Genomic DNA, 20999 nt, shown 5'->3' with positions numbered 1-20999 from the left:
GTAGGCAAGGAAGTACAGAGTTGGTTTCATGACGGGCAGAGATCACCAATCATTTTCTGGCTTTCAGGATGTTCCCCCTTAGTGTTCTTTCAGCTCCTGGGTACCACAGAAACCTGGGGCTCCTGATGTAGGACTGGAAGCATAGAAATGGATTCAAAGAAGGGCAGCCTCCAGAAACAAAGGAGATAATCTTATTCTAGTTTTTGACTTAAATTTCACTTTAAGTATAGCTGTGGGGCATGGCCTGACCCGAGGTTGGCCTGCTGGTTAGGTAGGCCTGGACAGAATCTGCTGTATAGGCTGGATCCTGGGTCTATGGGATTCAGCCTGGCGCTAGGACAGGCCTGGAATGGGTACCAACTTCAAGTCTGGAGATGCAGGGACTTGCCCAATGCTGGGTTTCATTGGGTTGTATTAAAGTGTTGGGGTCCAAGGTAAAATCTGGTGCCGGTTCCCTTTCCTTCCTAAGTGTCTTTCTCATCACACTGGTACTTGGCGCTGAGAAAGGGGTATAATGTAAAACAGCCATTCCTGTCCCCTTCAATGTATATATACTTTAGTTGTTTGTGGGCTTTTGTTTTATTCATTTATTTATATGTGGTGCTGAGAATCGAACCCAGGGCCTCACACATCGAGGTGAGCACTCTACTGCTGAGCCACAACCCCAGTCCGGTCCTTAACCCTTGTGCAAGCATTTTCATGGGAGGATAGTTGTTCAAACCACGGGGGCAGGTCCAGCGCATGTCTTACTCCATCATCCTGTCTTCAATACCTGTGGTTGATGACTTGCAAGTTCTGATGCTTCTCCCAACCAAGTTTAAATCCCACTGTTCATCACTCGGGTATTTCATACCAACCAATCCAGGCTAAATCCAATTCTGAGTGTGGCTGGAGGAAAACTCACAACTCTGACAGACATGACATTAAAGATACTGCATCACCCTCCAGTGGGCCTTTTCCACAGCCATACTGTATTTCCTTAGTTTGTTAACTCTCCCCTGATCCTCAAACCTCTCATGCTACCGCCTCCATCCTCACCCTCAGCTTGTAATCTTATTTTTTTTTTTTAAAGAGAGAGAGAGAGAATTTTTAATATTTATTTTTTAGTTCTTGGCGGACACAACATCTTTGTTGGTATGTGGTGCTGAGGATAGAACCTGGGCCGCATGCATGCCAGGTGAGCGCGCTACCGCTTGAGCCACATCCCCAGCCCCTGTAACCTTGTCTTCTAACAGAGTAAATAAAAGCAATCAGACAAAAGTTCACAAGTCTGAGTCATCTCTGGCTCCTCCCTGGCTGATGCTCCAAGTCCAGCATCTTCCCTAGCACGCTGGTTCTGATCTCTTCTTCCTGGCCCAGACTGTGCTCTAGTCTGTTCTCTTCTTTCCCTGCTGCAGCAGAAATATTTTTCTCTACTGGTCATTCCTGTGAATTGATAAACATAATCCACAATTACTAACATCTTGAACAAAATCTCTTGAACCCCTCTCTTCTGCTACTCATCCATTCCTGTTAAGACAATTCTTTCTCAGGTTTCTTATGGTTTTGCCTCTTTACAAACATAGGCACTAGTGGAGCATGATGGCACATGCCCGTAATCCCAGTGGCTTGGGAGGCTGAAGCAGGAGGATCACAAGTTCAAAGCCAGCCTCAGCAACTTAGTGAGGCCCTAAGCATCTCAGTGAGACCCTGTCTCTAAATAAAATACAAAAAAAAGGATTGGGGATGTGGTTCAGTGGTTGAGTGCCCGCCCCTAGGTTCAATCCCTAGTACAAAAACAAAAACAAAAAAATGTAAGCACTAAAGACCTTTGTTCTAGACCATCTTTCAGGATGTGTGAAAAGTGAATAGTCTTACAAGACAGAAAGTTCTCTCTCCAGAGGAGAGAGCAGGTTTCATATCCAGCATAGTAAAGATGTTTCTCTTTGGGGCAAAGTTGGGTTGGTTTTCTTGCAACCCCTAGTGTAAGATTCAGGTTCCCTAAACTCCAGGTTCCTCTAACAACCCGACATATGTGTAGGCATCACATGTCCCGTACTATGTCATCCTCTGTAAAACTAAGGTGAGAAAATGATGCCCTGGCTACTGTTACTGCTGAGTGGTAACTATCTCCAGGCCAAGATGTCTTTCATAAGGAATGTGGGCTAGCTCATTTTCCTGCCATCATCAATAAGCTGATGAGTTCCCGAGGGCACAATGAAAGGACTTCTATGTCCAGGCCCCCCCACCCCACACATATGTATTTCTAGATCTTTATTTTATAAAAACTGGAATACTGTCATATTCTCTTTCAACATGGAAAAGTTTGATCCTACATTTTTTCCAAAGGAATACCACACAGCCATGATATATTTTTACCACAATTTATTCAATCATTCCTTTACGATGGGCATTCATTTTTTTATTTTTTGGTCCTTACCAAAAATACGATATACATTGATAAACATAAAATCTCCAATACTGGCACTTTATTTTTTTTCCCTTAGAAATAGATTCTCAGGAGTGAGATTCCTGGGTTAAAGTGTGTATGTATCAATAATGTTAAAAGACAGTCACAATGTTTTCCAAGGAGACTGTCAAGATTTACATTTCTAACAGCAGTGTATGAAATTAACTTCTCCCCGCTTCCTTGTATTAGAAAGTTCACAACTTTGAAATACAAAGACGTACTGGGCTATGGATGTCATGATATATTTGCCCAGAAAGTCATTCATTTTCATATGTAGTCCCAACACATCAATGATCTTAAAAAATAATAGTTTGGTTGCCATTTATAATTCTAATACATGATTCGTGGTGGATAGGGAAAGGCTGAACTTGTCAATATGAAATCAAGCCTAAAATGGCACATCTTTCATTTACACAAAAAGATAACTTTTAAAATGTTAACAAACAGTATATGGGGAGATCACTGCAAAATCTAACTTAAAGTGTTTGTGAACACTGAAAGGAAGTAATAACTTATGCTAGGTCAGGTTCTAAAGGGAAATGTTTTAGGTTGCGTGTGAAACTCGAAGTAGAAATGCCTCTTTAAAACAAAAGAATACTGCAATTACTTCATTTCTAAAATGGATTATGCACATGGAAATTTTAAGAAGCAATGAAATAGACAATTCTTGACTTTTCTTAAAATAAATTATTTTTTTCTCTAAAGTCTTTGAAATATGACTAACATTTATGAGCTACATAAACATCCTATCATTTTTTTTTGCAAGACAATTCATAAAATATTGAGAAACAGGGAAACACACAAAAATACAGGTGATTTCTGGGTTACACAACATTTTGGTAATAGACATGCATTTGTATGTAAATACCCCACAGAAAAATAACAAGTGCATGATGGATAAGAATATTCTCTTTACATGGTACAATTTCATTCTGTGTGTATACCAAGTAACATAATTCATATCTGTCTCCTTTTACTTTCCAGATATCCTCTTAATTATCTCACATTTGCAAATTTTAATAAATACTTCTAAAAAATCTTCAAACCCAAAAGTGGGTTAAGACTCCCCAACAGTCATCTGTTGAGGAGGCAGTTCAATAAAAATGGTCACACAACTTACATCGGCAAGCAGTAGGCAAAAACACAGGCTACGTGCTACTTTAAAATCTGTTAATATTTCATTTGGAATGCATACTAGGTTGGAAAGATACTGACACACATGATGTTTAGTATGGAAAATCTTGTGTTCTAATTATCACCAAGAATTTCAAACTCCCAGTGACCCTTAAATTCACATGTGCAGATTAAAAACGTGTTCTGTGGCATACTCACATATAAATTCCTAGGGTATTATCTCTATATGCTTTTTGCTGCTACCCAGAGTATTCAATTCATTAATTTTAAAAAGCTCATTGTAATACAGTTGGGTATGTCTATCTACAATTTGATATATTCTGATATGTATACTTTACCTGGGTATTATACCCAATTCCTAGTATAATATTCTTCTTAAGGGCTCCTGTATTTTACACATTTTTGAGAAATTTTATCTCAACGTGAATTCTTCATGAGGTTTCTATCCATTGCAAGGATTTTGGTATACAGTTTTCCACGATACAACTTGGTTGCAGTCTCAGGGTCTATCTCCTATGTGTACTCTCTGATGGACACTCAGTCGGGACTTCCTGCTGAAGGCCTTTCCACACTCGGAACACTCATATGGTTTCTCTCCTGTATGGATTCTCAGATGTAACCTAAGAGTAGACCTCTGGCTGAATGTTTTGCCACATTCAGTACATTCATAGGGCTTCTCTCCTGTGTGAGTTCTCATGTGTATGATGAGTTGTGAGTTCTGGATAAAAGATTTGCCGCATTCACTGCACTCATAGCGTTTCTCCCCTGTGTGAATTTTCTGATGTATGATGAGGTTCGATTTCTTAAAGAAGGTTTTTGCACATTCATTACACTCATAGGGTCGCTCTCCTGTATGAATTCTCTGGTGTGTAGTGAGTTCAAACTTCTGAGCAAATGTTTTTCCACATTCGCTACATTCATAGGGCTTCTTCTCCATATGTGCTCTCTGGTGTACAATGAGGTTTGACTGGTGGGTGAAAGCTTTTCCACACTCGGGACATTCAAAGGGTTTCTCCCCAGTATGAATTCTCTGATGTTTGATGAGGTTTGCCTTATGGGAGAAGGTTTTCTTACATACATTACATTCATAGGGTTTTTCTCCAGTGTGTATTCTCTTGTGACTAATGAGAAGTGACTTAAAGGAGAAAGCCTTGTCACAGTAATTACAAAGAAAAGGCTGAACCAGGTTTTTAATTTTCTGATGTTTAAAAATGACTTCTTTATGGCTGAGGGCTTTTCCACTTTTATTATAATCAGAGTAATCTACTCCAGGGTGGGTTTTCTCTTGCTTCAGATATAGGAGTGGTTTTCCAAAGCCATTGCATTCATCAGCTTGCTTTCTTGCATAGCTTCTATTAAGTAAATCTGAATTATGTTTCAAAGTCTTTTCATATAAGTCATATTTATAGGGCACTTGTCTTAAAGAAACAAAGTCTGTATTCAGATTAAATGTTTTTCCAAAGAGATTATCTCTTTCTTCAACTGGAGTTTGGTTTTTGAGGATTATAAACTGCTTCGCCTGCTCATCTGGGTTTCTGTGGTCCTTCTCCATTTGGTCATCGGCCTTCCACACTTCTAGGATCAAACAGAATGAAATGCACTTTATTAATCCTTTCTGTATAATGTCACAAAAGAGGAAGTCTCCACAAATGTGTTATAGGGGTGATTCTTTGTTCCCAGTACTACTGGAAAAAAAAAATCCCAGTGCAAACTTTTCCTCTCTTAAATCTTGAAAGGAAAAGACACATAAAACTTGTGCTCACCAAAAAGTGTGAATTAACAATGGACATAAGTAGCACTGGCAGATGACAAAATAAAGTAAACAGAGAAATTGAAATAAAAACAAAGATCAGCAACCAGGGCACAAATAGTATGGAAAAGCTGGCAATTTCAGGAATAAAGGAGATTCACAGTGTCCTTAAGAACACTGAATAGTTAACAAAGACCAAGAAAATAAGTAGATGAAGATGTTAAGTGGTGGTACCAGACAGATGAGGTTAGTAACTGACACTTGAGATTACTATGGTAAGATCAGTACTGGTCTGCATGCTTCTTGGCTTTCCTCCTCCTCCTCCTCCTCTGCTCCTATAAACCAAAATAACCTCTTGAAATCGGCATTTTTCATAGTTTGCAGAAACAATCCTATTTTAGAACTCTGTCTTTTTGCAAATGGATAGCAAGATCCAGGAATTCATTCTGTTGGAAATAGAAAATAAACCCAAATTCTTACAACAGAGTCACTCACACTTGTTGCTATTGCTGGGTCTACTGCTGTGTTTCTACTGAAGTTGTTGGAGAATGACGGTTTTTACCATTATAGTGTTTTTCTCCTTTTAAGATTGCCCTCCTTTAATTTGAATATTAAAGATTGCCCAGATTTGACTTAGGCCCTTAATAACCTTTACTTTTATCTTGTGTATTAGTGGTTATTCCTAACTTACTTGTGATTCTGCAACCATTTCATCCAAGATAACGAAGTCTTGTAATGAAAAATTTATCCTCTTTAAGGCTGACACCAATTCCCATGAGCTAAAATATAGAAGTCACCATTCTGACTGGCAGACTGAGAATGCCAGTGCAAGAGCAACTGATTATAACACCAAAAGTATCTTAAAAAAAAAAGGGGGTGGGGTTTAAGCAGGTACCCCCCAAACAAAACACAACTTGAGTTAATCCGAGACAATAAGCCATCACCTATAGGACACATAGGATATAAAGGTGACTTCTAGTACTAATACTGACCCAACTGAATAAAAGGGGTAACTATAAAATTATAGACATTTCAGTTGAAACCCAGGACTATTTTAAGACTGGTGAAAATGGCCTGCTTAATGTCTAACCCAAATTCTGGAGACTGAAGTCAAGGAAGTAAAAGGATAAGGAAAAAATAGCCAACATTTTGGCCCTTGCCCTCTTAAGCTACCCAAAACTCAGGGAACAATGGGCCCTACAACTCCCTTGAGTCAAATGACCTCCCAATCAGGGGGATCAAGAGGACCCTAGAAAACAGGAAGCCAACTTGTGCACAATGTGCAAAGAGGAAGGTCTTCACTGGAGAGGGACATGTCCCTGATGCTTCCAAGAGAAGTCAAGTGTGGTCAGCAAGACCCTGACCCATCCTGGCAGATGGCACAACTCATGGTAGAATAAAAGTTAAAGGAGCCAAGAGGCTTCTCATAATGCCACAGTCTGGCTGGGCACAATTCAGGAGCCACTTGTCAAAAGAAACGAACTTTATTTTTAGAACACACACGCCAAACCACACAGCTCTTCAGGAAAACCTTCAGAGCCCAACTGCCACCACCGGCTTCCCACAAGCCTCTCAACCTCCCCCACTCCTCCTACTCTTGAGGCCAACTGTCTGGGTCGCGTGGGCGGAGCCAAAAGTCCCCCAATGAGCAGGTCTGAAAGGGCGGGGAAACAACCCAATGAGCATTACCGCAGAGGAGCCAATCAGCTGGCAGCTGGAAGTTTGCTGGGGCCCCTTCGGCTGTGGCTCTCAACATCTCCCCCTCTCTGTTTAAACAACAAGCATGTGGCTTAGGGACCGTGCCTGCCTTAGGTTGTCCAATACTACATATGGTCCTTACCCGTCATTGGATGAGCTGACCTCAAGGTGTCAGCCTCCTGTCTTAGGTTGGTACCATTGTAATTGGATTTTACCCGTCATTGACTACTGGTCCAGCATACAGCCACACCCATGGATAGGTCTTTGTACCAGCGGTGGGGGGGGGTGAGGTTCTTTGCCTCACCTCTGTTGGCCCCAAAATTTTAGCTGAATGACCATGACAAGCAGAAGGGAGGAGGATACACCAAGCCAATTGATGGCTCCTTTTGGAAAAATTGTACCACTGATGACACCATCAGCAAAAATACCCCAACACTACCACAAGTTGCTGCACCAACAGATAGTTCACAATGCATACAAGTGAGTTCACAATGCATACAAGTGATACATAGTCCAGGCAAGTTCTGCAAGCAGTTCAGTGATGGCTCCTTTTGGAAAAATTGTACCACCAATGACCCATGGGGAACGACTGAGGGTAAGTGATAAGGTAAACTGCTAGCCCCTGAGGGCACGGTGAGAGGATGGGTAGCCATTTTAAGATTCTTCTTTTGTTTTGTTTCGCTTTTGTTTTAAGTTGCCTGTCCCTGGAGATGAGTGAGACGGAAGAAAAACCGCTCACATCTGAGGAAAAACTATTTGCTTCTGAGGAACAGATAGGGAGAAAGGATGGATGGACATTTCAGGAGAATAGAAAGGCTGATATAATGATTTTGTGTTGTTCCATTTTTGTTTCATTCTGTCTCGGTTTTGTTTGGCGTCATCTTGTTGGGTTGTATTATAGTAGAAATATGGGATCAGAAATTAGTAAAAAACAAACCGAAAGAGTGTTAATTGTTAGAGGAAGGAGGCATCTCAGTAAAACCAAGAGCAGTCAGGGCATACGTTGATACAATACAAAAATGTAGCCCATGGCTTTTTAAGGAGGAGTTGTTAGATATATCACAATGGAACCATCATGGTGAAGATTTAAAAAGAATAGAAAAGTACAACCCAGGGACTCTGCCAGTTGGCACATTGCCATTGTGGACGTTCGTATCTTGTTTGCTTAGTCCAAAGCCTTCAGTTCAGACAATGGTAGAGGAAGGAGAAGACATATTGATTCAAGTAAAAGAGAAGGTCTCTCAAGTTAGACAGAGGAAAAGATTCAAGTAAAAGAGAAGGTCTCTTAAGCTAGTCAGAGGAAGAAAGTTTAGAGCAGAAAAAGCCATCAGGGGAAAAGTTACAACAGGAGACTGCTACTAACACCTTTCTATCACCAAAGGGTGTAAGTGTCCAACCAACAGCGCCACCTCTACAGGAGACTACTACTAACAGCATTCTATCACCAGAGGGCATAAGTGTCCAACAGCGCCACCTCCATATGCTGGGAGGCCCCCAACCCCCGCAGTTGATAGTTGGGATCCTGAGACAGGATCTCAAATATTAACATGCCCTGTATTTGAGTAGGCAGGAGGGCAGCAAATTCACCATGCTTTAAATTTCAAAAAAGTGAAGCAGCTAAAAGAGGCTGTAACAACCTATGGTCCTCAAGCACCCTTCACTGTAAGCATGGTTGAATCCATTACCAACTTGAACATGACGGCAGCAGATTGGGCTAATATGTGTAAAGCTGTGCTAAATGGAGGACAATACCTGTTACGGAAGGTTGCCAATGAGGAATTTTGCAAGGAGCTGGCTAGGCAAAATGCAGCAGCTGGTTATCCTCAGAGAAATCTAGACATGTTGTTAGGAAAGGGACCTTATGAGGATCAGCAGCAACAAATTGCATAAGATCCTGGCGTATACTTACAAATTGCTGTAGATGCGGTTAGGGCATGGAAGACTTTACAAGGACATGGAGGTTTACAAGGTCAATTATCTAAGGTAATACAAGGAGCTAATGAACCTTATGCTGAATTTGTAGATAGGCTTATTCAAACAGCTACCAGAGTTTTTGGGAATACAGAACAAGCAATGCCATTAATAAAGCAACTGGCTTACGAGCAAGCGAATCGTTGGTGCAGAGAAGTCATTAGACCATGGAAACATGAAGATTTAAACACATATTAAATTATGTAGAGACATTAATGAACAAGGGCAAGTCGTGGCAGCTGCAGTACAACAGGTTTTAGATGCCAGGCCAAAAACATGACACAATTGTGAACAAACAGGACACTTTAAAAGGAATTGCCCCATAGGAAGAGGGTTTAACAAAACTAGGTATCAAAGGAGTAGAATACCGGGTATTTGCCCACGATGCCATAGAGGGAGACATTGGGCTAATGAATGCCGAAGTCTGGCTGGGCACAATTCAGGAGCCACTTGTCAAAAGAAAAGAACTTTATTTTTAGAACACACACCAAACCACACAGCTCTTCAGGAAAACCTTCAGAGCCCAACTGCCACCACCAGCTTCCCACGAGTTCCCAAGAATGATCCCTAATAAATCTCAGCTGACTCTAACAGTAGACAGAAAAAAGGTCAGTTTTGACCAGCTTGGTCTTAAATACCTGGCAGAAGAATATAACCAGAATACAGCCATACATGGACATTTAGAATATAAAACAATGTTCTTTTACTTTAGATTTACATTTGTGTCAGTCCTTCTGAAAGTAAGTAAAACTGGGAGGCTATAAAGGAAGGGTTTTATACAGGAGTGCCTGAGAAATATCACAAAAAGCACTGTCAGAGTCACAAGTTTGTTCTGAGTCAATTTGAAACATCTGTGCTTTTTTTTTTCCTAGTATGATTATTATGAACTGCTGCTCAGATTCTCCTCTTGGAGTTTGCAATTCATCACTTCCAGCCTGGTGGCTTGATTTTCATCAAGACCTAGAAAGAAGACAAGCTTCAACCAAGCTGGAAAAGACCTTGCCAAGTGCTCCTAATCACCATGGCTATCGGAACTGCTAAAAGGGGGAGAACTCATTACCATAGGTCATTTCCACCTCAGAAAGTTAAAATATCTAGGATGGATTGCAATGCCAAAGGGTACAAAAATGAAAATAAGACCAAAAGGTATATAAAGAAAAAGGGGGACTTGTGAGAAATAGAAAGCTTGGTTGTCCATTTTTTAGAATATAGTATTTAGCCTTAATTGGGATATAAAGATCCAATTGTAGCCATTTTTAACTAGAGCTCTTCCCTTTGTCTGCCCCAATTTCAAAATTAGCTAATCACAAATTATAACCCTGAGCTGCTCCTATCAGAGCAAGGGGGAACACTGTGTTAGGGATAAAAGCAGGTCGACTGCCTGCCCAAGTGCACTGCTAGCCAGGTTTGGTGGCACACTCTTATGACAGAAGTAACATTTGCCTTGCTGACCCACTTTTGAGTACGTTTGATTTCTTGTGGCAGCTCAATATTTCTAAAAAGGCTGACATTAAAATAGCTTAGTCTTATGGGGTTAACAGACATACCAGAAAATTAGGAGTTAAAAGATGAACCTTATAACTATAAAATTAATAAGGCACATCAAGAGATGAGAAGTTGAAGAATCAGCTTGGAGTCAGTAGAAATACAAAGAAGTTACAAGCCAGACAAGATAAGGTCACTAAAATCAAATCCACTGAAACAGGATGATAGTTTGCTCTGATCTAAAAAGATTATTAGGGACTTTCCCAGATAAGAACAAATCCAGGTGGTGAGGGACAAACACATGCATATAATAGTTGTGAAGTAGCCTGCAGAATTACCTTACTAGCATAGAATAAAACACCCTTAAGCTGGCAATGAGACAGTCCCATCAAGAGGCATGAGGAGCTCAGACTAAACTAAAACCCCACCACTACACTGATGGCACCAAAAGACTGGGCCACTGCCTACCCTGAAGATGCCATAAAAGCTGTTCACCTTTGTCTTCTGTTTGAGCCCGTCTGACACACTGTCGGCTGTCTCCCTTCTTAAGCAGAAGTTCCAATAAAGCCTTGCCTATGTGTTTACACTCTTTTGACTGGCTCTCATTTCTACAAAGTTGAAAGTTCCCTGTCTGATATAAACACCACATAATTATTCAGAAACTCACTGCTACTAGGCAAACAGTGAGATACATCTGAAAGCTGTTCTTACCCACTGAAAGTAAGTTGCTATAATTCTCCAGCATCACATCCATGTATAGAATCCTCTGAGAGGGGTCCAGTTGCTCCCATTCCTCCTGGGTGAAGTCCACAGTCACATCCGTGAATGAAACTGATCCCTGAAATTGCATATTAATCTGAAATGATCGTGTTTTGGTGATGTGGAAATGATATATGAAAACTTATTCTTACCATGTTGTAAGTTACCCACCATGAAAATTTACAAATAATACCTATGGTACATCTTGTTTACTAAATTTTGTCTCCAAAAATATGTGGTTAAGATCCCTGTATCTTTGGCACTATCATATTTGATAGGTATCTAACAACAAAAGCTGATTCTGCTGTTAAGATATATACAGGTTGTGGATGTGTAACCGAGGTGATTCTGCAATCTGCATTTGGGGTAAAAATTGGGAGTTCATAACCTACTTCAATCTAATGTATGAAATATGTTATGTCAAGAGCTTTGTAATGTTGTGAACAACCAATAAAAACAAAAACAAAAGATATATACAGGAAGCTGGGTGCAGTGGTACATGCCTGTAATCCCAGTGGTTCAGGAGGCTGAAGCAGGAGGATTGTGAGGTCAAAGCCAGCCTCACCAACTCAGGAACACCCTGTCTCTATAAAAAAAAAAGAGCTGGGGATGTGGCTTACAGTGGTTAAGCACCCCTGGGTTCAATCCCAGGTACCAAAAAATATCTCTCTCTCAGTATATGATGCTACCAGGGTAGTGACGAAACTCACATAAACATTAATTTTGTAGTAGCAAACTATTAAAAAAAAGTTTTGAATATCGAAAAAAACAGGATTTCTATTTATGAAACAAATTGTCAGCTACAAGTAAGGATCTCCCGACCTCCTTCAAGCCATAAAAATAGAAAAAAATTTTTTTTTGTACTGGGAATCAAACATGGGGACACTTTACCACTGAGTTATACTTTGGCCCTTTTTATTTTTTCTTTTGAGATAGGGTCTCATGAAGATGCCCAGGCTGATCTGTGATCCTCCTGCTTCAGCCTCCCGAGTTGCTGGGATTACAGACATGTGCCACAACATTCAGCTTTATAGCCTGATTTAATAGCCAATTAGATACAGTTGAAAAGATGTTAGCAAACTGGAAAATATCAGTAAAAAATATCCAGACTGAAATAAATACAAAAGGATCAAAGGATGGAAAATACATTAAAAAGCCTAAAAGACACATAAGTTAAAGGGCCTAACATAGTTGCTCTTGGAGTTCTATTTTAAGAGGTAAAATATTTGAAGAGACAATGGCTGAGAATTTTCCAAAACTATTCACAGCAGGCCACAGTTTCAAAAAAACACCACTAATCCCAAGTAAAGTACAAGAAACCGTACTTTTGGGCACATCATAAAACTGCCAAAAACCCTAGAAGAAAAAAAAGTATTACCTTCAAAGGCACGATAAAACTGATGGATTATTTTTCAAAAGAAATAATAGAAGCCAAATAATGGAATATCTTCAAAGTGCTGAAAATATTTATAATGACAAGCAAACATTTTCTAGAAAGGGTCTAGTAAATATTTTAGATTTTTGCAGGCTATGTGTAGATCTGCTTAAATGAATCAATTCCACCATCCTACCACAAAAGCAGAGACAAGATATAAGCAAATGGTGTAGGTATGTTTCAATAAAACTTCATTTATGGACACTTTGCATCTGAATTTCATATCAGTTCAAAGAAAAAAATGCTATTCATTTAATTTTATTCCCAACCATTTAGAAATGTAAAAACCGGCCTTGGCTTGTGGGTTATACAGGACCAGGCAGCAGGCCATTTGGACAATGGGTTTGATAGCCCTTGCTCTGAAATGATGACAGGAACATAATAAGTGTGTTAGGTGGTACTTACCCCAGGAGGGCGTGGTGGCGCATACCTATAATCCCAGCATTTTAGGAGGCTGAGGCAGGAGGATTGCAAATTCAAGGTCAGTCTCAGCAACTTAGTGAGGCCTTAAGCAACTCAGCAAGACCCTATCTCTAAATAAAATACAAAATAGGTCTGGGGATGTAGCTTAGTGGTTGAGTGCCCCTGGGTTCAATTCCCGGTGGGGGGGAAAAAAAAATGATACTCCAGAAGAAGAAAACTAAACCTACCATAAGTCAATTTGATGCAAAAACAATAGCAAATCTGTAAAATATATTAAAATAAGCAAACAATGGAGTGGGAGAAGATGTTAAATAATAAGCTGTAACTCATTTTTGGATGCCAGCAACTTGGGAGTTGTGGCAAGAATAAAATATGTTTGGGAAGAAAACAAATGCTGATTAAACTGTCTTTAAAATATGTATTTAAGCACATTTTTATTACCTAGGGGCAGATTGCTTGGGGGAGCCTGGCCCAAATTCTTATCTGTACTTGGTTTATTTTGTCTTGAACATATGCAGATGATTAACTGTCCCTCCTTTCACACCAGGCTGAATTGGATCAGATGAGAAGACACTTCATCTCACAGAAGGGTTCTGCTTTAATCTACTCCTAAGAGTTAGCCATTGAGCAGAAACAGAAGACAGAATATCCCACTCCAATTATATTCCTTTCGGACACTCAACACTTGATCTTCACTTTGACCTTGCCAGATGTACCAACTGCATTGATTTCTAGGTTTCCTTATGTTTCTCATGAACTGGAAGATTTTTGTCCAGTAGTAGCAAATTTCTAGACATGGCTAGACTTGTGATACTAGGTTTGCTTCGAAAGCACTGCCACATTGCTTCCAGTAGAGCTGTATCATTTTACACCACACCAGGAATACATAAGCTAATGCAGTGTGTGTGTGTGTGTGTGTGTGTGTGTGTGTGTGTGTGTGTTTATTTTTGGTGCTGGGGATTGAATCCAAGAGTGTCTAACCACTGAGCCCCATCTCCAGTCCTTTTTATTGAGAGAGGGTCTTGCCAGGTTGCTTAGGGCCTCTAAGTTGCTGAGGCTGGCCTTGAATTTTCGACCTCCTGCTTCAGCCTCCTGAGTCATGGGATTACATGATGGTGTGTGCCATCATGCCTAGCTAAGCTAATGCAATCTGAAAAATAATTTAAAAACCCTTAAAGGGCTGGGGTTGGGGTTCAGTGGTAGAGTACCTGCCTAGCATGCGTGAGACACTGGGTTCAATTCTGAGCACTGCACATAAATAATTGAAAAAAAATAAAGGTCCATCAGCATCTGAAAAAAAAAGGGCTGGGTTTGTGGCTCAGCGGCAGAGCACTTGCCTAGAACGTGAGAGACCCTGGGTTCGATCCTCAGCACACATAAAAATAAATAAATTAAATAAAGGTATTGTGTCCAACTACAACTAAGAAATAAATATTAAAAAAAAAGCAAAAAAAAAAACAAACAAAATTTAAGTCTTGGGGAAGGGCACACAGGTGCATGAAAGGATATCTTTTAGCTCTTACATATCTGAAAGAAAAAAAAAAAACTTCCACCAATCAAAATTTTGATTAGGCAAACAAAAGCAATATTAATTCTAGTTATAATTTTTCAAAATTCAATTTTATACTGATTAGGGATACACAAATAAGTGGCAAAATCTTTTATTTTAAAAATTTTTTTTAAATGTCGATGGACATTTATTTATTTATTTATTTATATGCAGTGCTGAGAATTGAACCCAGTGCACACCTCCTAGGCAAGCACTCTACCACTGAGCCACAATCCCAGGTCAAGTGGCAAAATCTTTAAGAAAAGCAAAGGAATGATTAACAAAAACGTTGAGAAAATGGCTATCTACCAGGAAGATCTATGGAATGTATCATAAAGAACAGATAACGTGGGCTGGAGTTGTGGCTCTGCGGTAGAGCACTTGCCTACCATGTGTTAGGCACTGCATTCAATTCTCAGCACCACATAAACGTGAATAAACAAAATAATGGTATTTTGTCCATCAAGATCACAAGTTCAAGTCCAGACTCAGAAACTAGCGAGGCCTTCAGGAATTTAGTAAGACCCTGTCTCAAAATAAAAAATGAAAAGAGCTGGGGATATAGCTCAGCAATAAAGTACTCTGGGTTTAATCCCTAGTACTTAAAAAAATTGTTATATCATTTTATATATTGCTTTGAACATATTTTACATTCCAGGATTTTAAAAATCAGGGGGAAAAAAGAATGAAGAAGTTTTCTATGCTCTAATATGGAAAGACTTCAAAATATTTTTTTTTTTTTTTTTTTTGGTACCAGAGAATGAACCCAGTGTGCTTAACCACTGAACTATACCCCAAGCCCTTTTTCGTATTTTAATAAGAGACAGGGTCTCACTGAGTTGATTAGGGGCTCCCCAAGTTGCTGAGGCTGGCTTGTGATCTTCCTGCCTCAGCCTCTAGAGCCACTGAATTACAGTTGTGCACCACTATGCCTGGCAAAAGATATGTCATTCAATTATTTTTAAAAAAAAGAGCGAGAGAGAGAATGAAAAAAATAAACCAGACTGGGAGAAAATCTTCAAAATCATATCTGATAAAATACCTAAGATAAATAAATAACTTTTCTTTTTTTTTTTTAAAGCAGTACTCAGAATTGAACTCAGGGCCTCACACATGCTAGGCAAGTGCTCTACCACTGAGGTACATTCCCAGGCCCTAAAAATAACTCTTAAAACTAAACAAAACAGACAGCAGATCTGAACAAACACTTCAACAAAGAAGAAAAATAAATGGCAAATAAATATGTGAAAAGATGCTCAACATTATACATCATTTAGAGAATTGTAAATTAAAACAAGATACCACTACACATCTATTAGAATGGCCCAAATCCAGAACACATCAGTGACGACATGAAATGCTTGTGAGGTATGGAGTAACAGGAACGCTCATTCATTGCTGGTGGGAATGCAAAATGGTAGGGCCACCTGGAAGACAGTTTGGCAGTTTCTTACAAAACTAATCATATTCTTACTATATGGTCCAGCAGTCACGTCCATGGTATTTACTCAAATGAATCAAAACTTATGCTGACATAAAAACCTGCATATAATTGCCAAAACTTGGAAGAAACCAAGATGTCTTTCAATAGGTGAATGAATGCATAAACTGATTTACCCACACACTGGAATGTTATTTAGTGCTAAAAAGAAATGAACTATCAAGCCAGGGAAAAGTGGAGGAACCTTAAATGCATATTCAAGGAAAGGAAACAAATCTGAAAAGGTTACCTACTGAATGAGCACAACTATAAGGCATTTTGGAAATGGCAAAACTAGGGAGATATGACAATCAAGAGATCACTTTTGGCTGGGGCCTAAAGAGCGGGCAAGAGAAATAAACAGAGCACAGGGGACCTAGGGATAGTGAAACTATTTGGTATGATATTATAATAATAGATACATGTCATTTTACATTTGCCAAAGCCCACAGGATGCATAACACAAAGAGTGAATCCTAATGTAAACTATGGACTTGAATTAAAGTATCAATATAGACCTATCAATTCTAACAAGTATACCACAGTAACTCAAGGTGTTAATTCGAATAACATTAAGAATGAAACACAAATAAACTGGGTGCAGTAGTACACACTTGTAATCCCAGCTACTTGGGAGGCTGAGGCAGGAGGATTGCAAGTTCAAAGCCAGCCTTGGTAACTTAGCAAAGCCCTAAGCAATTTAGTGAGACCCTGTCTCAAAAAATAAAAAATAAAAAAGGGCTGGGGATGTGGCTCAGTGTTTAAGTGCCCCTGGGTTCAGTCCCTGATATCATAAAAACACCACTACCAACAACAATAAAACACACCGAACAGTCTGATTCACATGCTGTGCTATCTTATATCTGTACCTCTATTTGTACTTGTGTAAATATATACACATCAACTCTGGAAAGCTACTCAAGAAACTAATGGCAATGGTATCTGTGGAACATAGGGGAAAATTTTAAGAGTTCACTGGCATCATACTACTCTGGTTGGAAAAACAAAATACATGCCATAATACTCTTCACTTGCACTGAAGAATGCTATAAAGTAGCAACTGTGGACAAACTGATAATCTGATTAATTTTGATTGTTTCTGGGGATGCTATCCAAAACATTGTCTACATCAAAGTCCATAAAATTGGTTCAGACCTAATATAGAGAACACCAAGGGATTAGTATTCATAACCAATACAAGACATGTAACTCAGTTTGCTATTTGGCTGCTGGCATTGATCACTTATTCTTATCATGTTTTCCTTGAGTCTAACTCATTTATACTTTTCAGACATTTTCTGGATTCATATAAAATTCCACAAATGCAATGAAAAACAAGTAGGGAGTAACCAAACAACTCACCTGGGATTTGTTCATTTTCTGAAGTATTTGGGTAAAAGCTGAGAATTACAAAGGCAGAACTGGAAAAGAATAAAAAGGAAGATATTGTTATTAAACATCTGACCTGCCTCAGCCTTCTTAAAATATCTTATTCAGAAATCCCTACATACCACCTGGGAAAATACCACCTTCTTTTTTTCTTAATTTTTTTTAAAAAAAAATATTTTTTTAGTTGTAGTTGGAAACAATACCTTTATTTTACTTATTTATTCTTATGTGATGCTGAGGATTGAACCCAGGGTCTCGCACATGTGAGGCGAGCGCTCTACCGCTGAGCCACAACCCCAGGCCCCGAAAATACCACCTTCTAGGAATAGTCTCTTTGCCTCTTCAGATGGAGCAAAATGGATCACAAGGGCAACACCCACCTTCAATCACACATTAAGAGACCTAAAATGGCAAGACCAAGACAACCCACTATCAAGAGGCAAAGCCATCAATAGAACCCTTAACTTTAACTGAAATTACCAGAAAAAGAATTTAAGGCAACTATGACTCATACAGTAAAGGCCTAACTGGAAAAGACAGATGACATGAATGAAAAACTAGGGTATTTCAGCAGAGATGAAAACTGCAAGAAAAAAATTAAATGAAAATGCTAAGGAAAAAAAAGGAAATTAATGGAGATGAAGGAATCTTTCAACAGGTTCATTAGCAGACTCAATAGAGTTAAGAGAAGTTTCAGTAACTTTGAAGTGAAGTGACATCACATAATAATGAATGTATCATATCACCAAGAAAATGTAATAATTTTAAATGTATCTGCACCTAAGAGCCATGCATGCAGCTCAGAAGGCTGAGGCAGAAGGACTGTCAGTTCAAAGCCAGCCTCAACAACTTAATAAGGTCTTAAGCAATTTAGTAAAACTCTGTCTCAAAAAATAAAAAGGGCTGGGGATGTGGCTCAGTGGTAAAGTACCTCTGGGTTCAATCTCTGGTATGTGTGTGTGTGTGTGTGTGTGTGTATATATATATATATATATATATATATATATATATATATATGAAGTAATGCATCTGACAAAAGGAATTTAAAACACAGGAAGCAAAAATTGATGGGCTGGGGATGTGGCTCAGCGGTACAGCACTTGCCTAGCACACGGGAGGCCCTGGGTTTGATCCTCAGCACCACAAAAAAATAAGTAAATAAAATAAAGGTATTCTGTCCAACTATAACTAAAAAAAATAAATTTTTTTTAAAAAAAGAAGCAAAATTTGATAAAACTGAAATTTAAAAATAGGTAAATGCACAATTATAGTTAGATAACTCAATATTTTCCTCTTAGTAACAGAATAACAAAAACAAAAAGCATGTAAGGTTACAGAAGAATTGAACCACATTATCAACCACCCTGGCCCATACATATTATCTACTTAAATACACATAAAACATTCATCCAGAGACAGACTATAACAAATTTTAAAGAACTGAAATTTATATAAAACTTTTGTACAATCTCTAAGTGGTGAAGGCTCCTGGGTGCTATAAAAGGAGACAGCAGTAATTCCAGCCAGATGTAGTGCACGCCTGAAATTTCAATTACTCAGGAGGCTGAGGCAGTAGGATCTCAAGTTCCAAGCCAGCCCGGGCAACTTAGCAAGACCCTGTCTCAAAGTAATAAAAAGGGGTGGGGATGCAGCTCAGTGATAAAGAGCCCCTGGGTTCGATCTCCAGGAGCAAAAAAGAAAAATAATTTAAAAAGTAGAAATTCAAAACTCGTGCATGTCAAAAAACGACCAGTGCGCAAAGTCAAAATAGAAATGAGAAAAACATCTGCTCTTACATCACATAGTACCGGCTGGCTGGGTGACTTTCGGTGAATCACTTCCCCTTCCCGAGCCTCGGCTGACACTGAGCCCTGCATAACGGAAGTCCCAGGGTGGACGTGAGGACCCGAGCCTCTGCCGAAACCCCGGCTGGGGCAACCCCGCCCGCCTGCTGCGCGCGCCGCAGGGGGCCACAGGCGGGGCCAGGTGCGCCGGGCCCGCCCCTCGCCGCCCGCGCGCGCCCGCGGGCCTTCCGGACTCGCTCCCGCGCGGCCCGAGCTCCTCGCCGCCCGTCGGAGGCGCGTCTTCTGACAAAGGGAGAAGGCGAGTCCTCGTTGCCGCCCAGTCCCGCGCTGTCCTAGCCCTCCCACGTCGGACCAGGAGGGCTCCCGCGGGCCCCACCCAGAGGAGGGCGCCGGACATCCCGGGACACCTCCCCGAGGGTCACTGCAGCCCTCGAGTCGCCGAAGTTTGGGCTCCCACCCCGCCCGGGCACGAACCCATCCGTCATCTCCTGCCACTCGGCCCCAGCCGCGCACAGCTGTCTGGCAGCTCCCCTTGTACCTGGCAGGGCGCAGCCTCCACTCGGGGGCCCCGTGCCACGCCGGGTTACGGCGTGTAGCGGTGAAGAAGCGCGGAGAAGGGGACCCTGTCACCCACTCGCGGCTGGAGGTGGGGGAAGGGCGCCTCTGGCACGCTCGCAGCTCTGCTCATGCGCAGATAGAAGGGCCGCACGCCGTTCCCAGGGTCCTCCGATGGGTGGGACGCTGGGCTTCGGGACTACATTTCCCATAAGCCTCCATGCCTCGCGGTTAGGGACTCTCGGGAATGTCTACACCGTGTTTAGAGGATCGGTTGAGCGCTTTCCAAGATAATCCCTTGGCCTGGTCAGTTCATTTCTCCCAGAGCGGGGCTGTGAATTAAAGTCCACTTCCTCCTCTCAAAACACAAAACCTGACTTCTTAAAATTACACCAGCCGGGCGGGGCACGTTGGCGCATGCCTGTGATCCCAACGACTTAGGAGGCAGAGGCAGGAGAATCGCAAGTTAAAAGTCAGGCTCTGCAATGTAGAGAGGATATAAGCAGCTTAGCCAGACATTGTTTCAAAATAAAAAAGAACTGGGTATGTGACTTAATGGTCCCATTAAGTCAAAAAATAAAAGGGTAGGGATATAGCTTAGTGGTAGAGTGTCCCTGGAAAAATAAATTAATTTCATTTAATAAGTTATAAGCAAGTCCCACCAGATGGAAATCAGACCTTCAACACATAGGCTTTTGGGAGACATTCAAGATCCAAACTATGACAGTGTTATCACTGAAACAATATTGACTGGCTGGATCTCTTGAAAGGGTTCTTGGACACCTAAAGATCTCATTTCAAACATAATCACAATACCTTACTGTAAAGTCCTTGCTTAGCTTCTGGATGGCCATCCTAAGTAACAGCCGCCATTTTCCTGCCAAAGGGCGTATTACCACACCCTCAATCCCACCCTTAACCACCCACATTAGAACCTCCCCCACCCCAATCCCTGAGCCTCCCCCATTAAAGCCCCAGAATTCAGCATGTGTTGCCTCTCTCCACTTTGCAGGGATGTGTCTTTATTTGTCAGCTCTGACAAACTCTCTCATGTGCATCTATGTCTGGTCTTGGTCTTTCATTTCTTGCTTGCCCTGTTCCTGCTTTCTCACTTTCC

The 20999-nt window shown here is 40.5% G+C and overlaps 1 protein-coding gene across 3 annotated transcripts; it reads right to left on the bottom strand.

The window, feature by feature from the left end:
* Window positions 1-2349: 2349 nt before the first annotated feature.
* Window positions 2350-19977, bottom strand: Zfp1 (ZFP1 zinc finger protein). Of its 3 annotated transcripts, none has more exons than XM_026399206.2 (4): window positions 19866-19977; window positions 17496-17554; window positions 11199-11325; window positions 2350-5158 (listed from the first exon to the last, which is right to left on the bottom strand). In XM_026399206.2, exons 2-4 carry the CDS (start codon window positions 17508-17510, stop codon window positions 4083-4085), a joined length of 1218 nt encoding a protein of 405 aa, XP_026254991.1. In that variant the 5' UTR covers window positions 17511-17554; window positions 19866-19977; the 3' UTR covers window positions 2350-4082. The 3 variants fall into 3 exon arrangements, with proteins under 3 accessions (XP_026254991.1, XP_026254992.1, XP_026254993.1); XM_026399207.2 differs by lacking the exon at window positions 19866-19977 and adding an exon at window positions 19319-19396; XM_026399208.2 differs by lacking the exon at window positions 11199-11325.
* Between the last annotated feature and the right edge of the window lie 1022 nt (window positions 19978-20999).

The sequence above is a fragment of the Urocitellus parryii genome, chromosome 15 (genome assembly GCF_045843805.1).
Source record: "Urocitellus parryii isolate mUroPar1 chromosome 15, mUroPar1.hap1, whole genome shotgun sequence".
Taxonomy (NCBI): Eukaryota; Metazoa; Chordata; class Mammalia; order Rodentia; family Sciuridae; genus Urocitellus; species Urocitellus parryii.
The sequence above is the reverse complement of the archived record's forward strand: the minus strand, read 5'-3'. Positions and strand labels throughout refer to the sequence as shown.

What these genes read in the sequence shown, in the direction of transcription:
- Zfp1 (XM_026399206.2), bottom strand. An exon ending in TAGCAACTTACTTTCAGTGG is followed by an intron (nt 5,159 to 11,198) that starts GTAAGAACAGCT and finishes GTTTGATCCTAG; the next exon opens with AAGTGTGGAAGGCCGATGAC.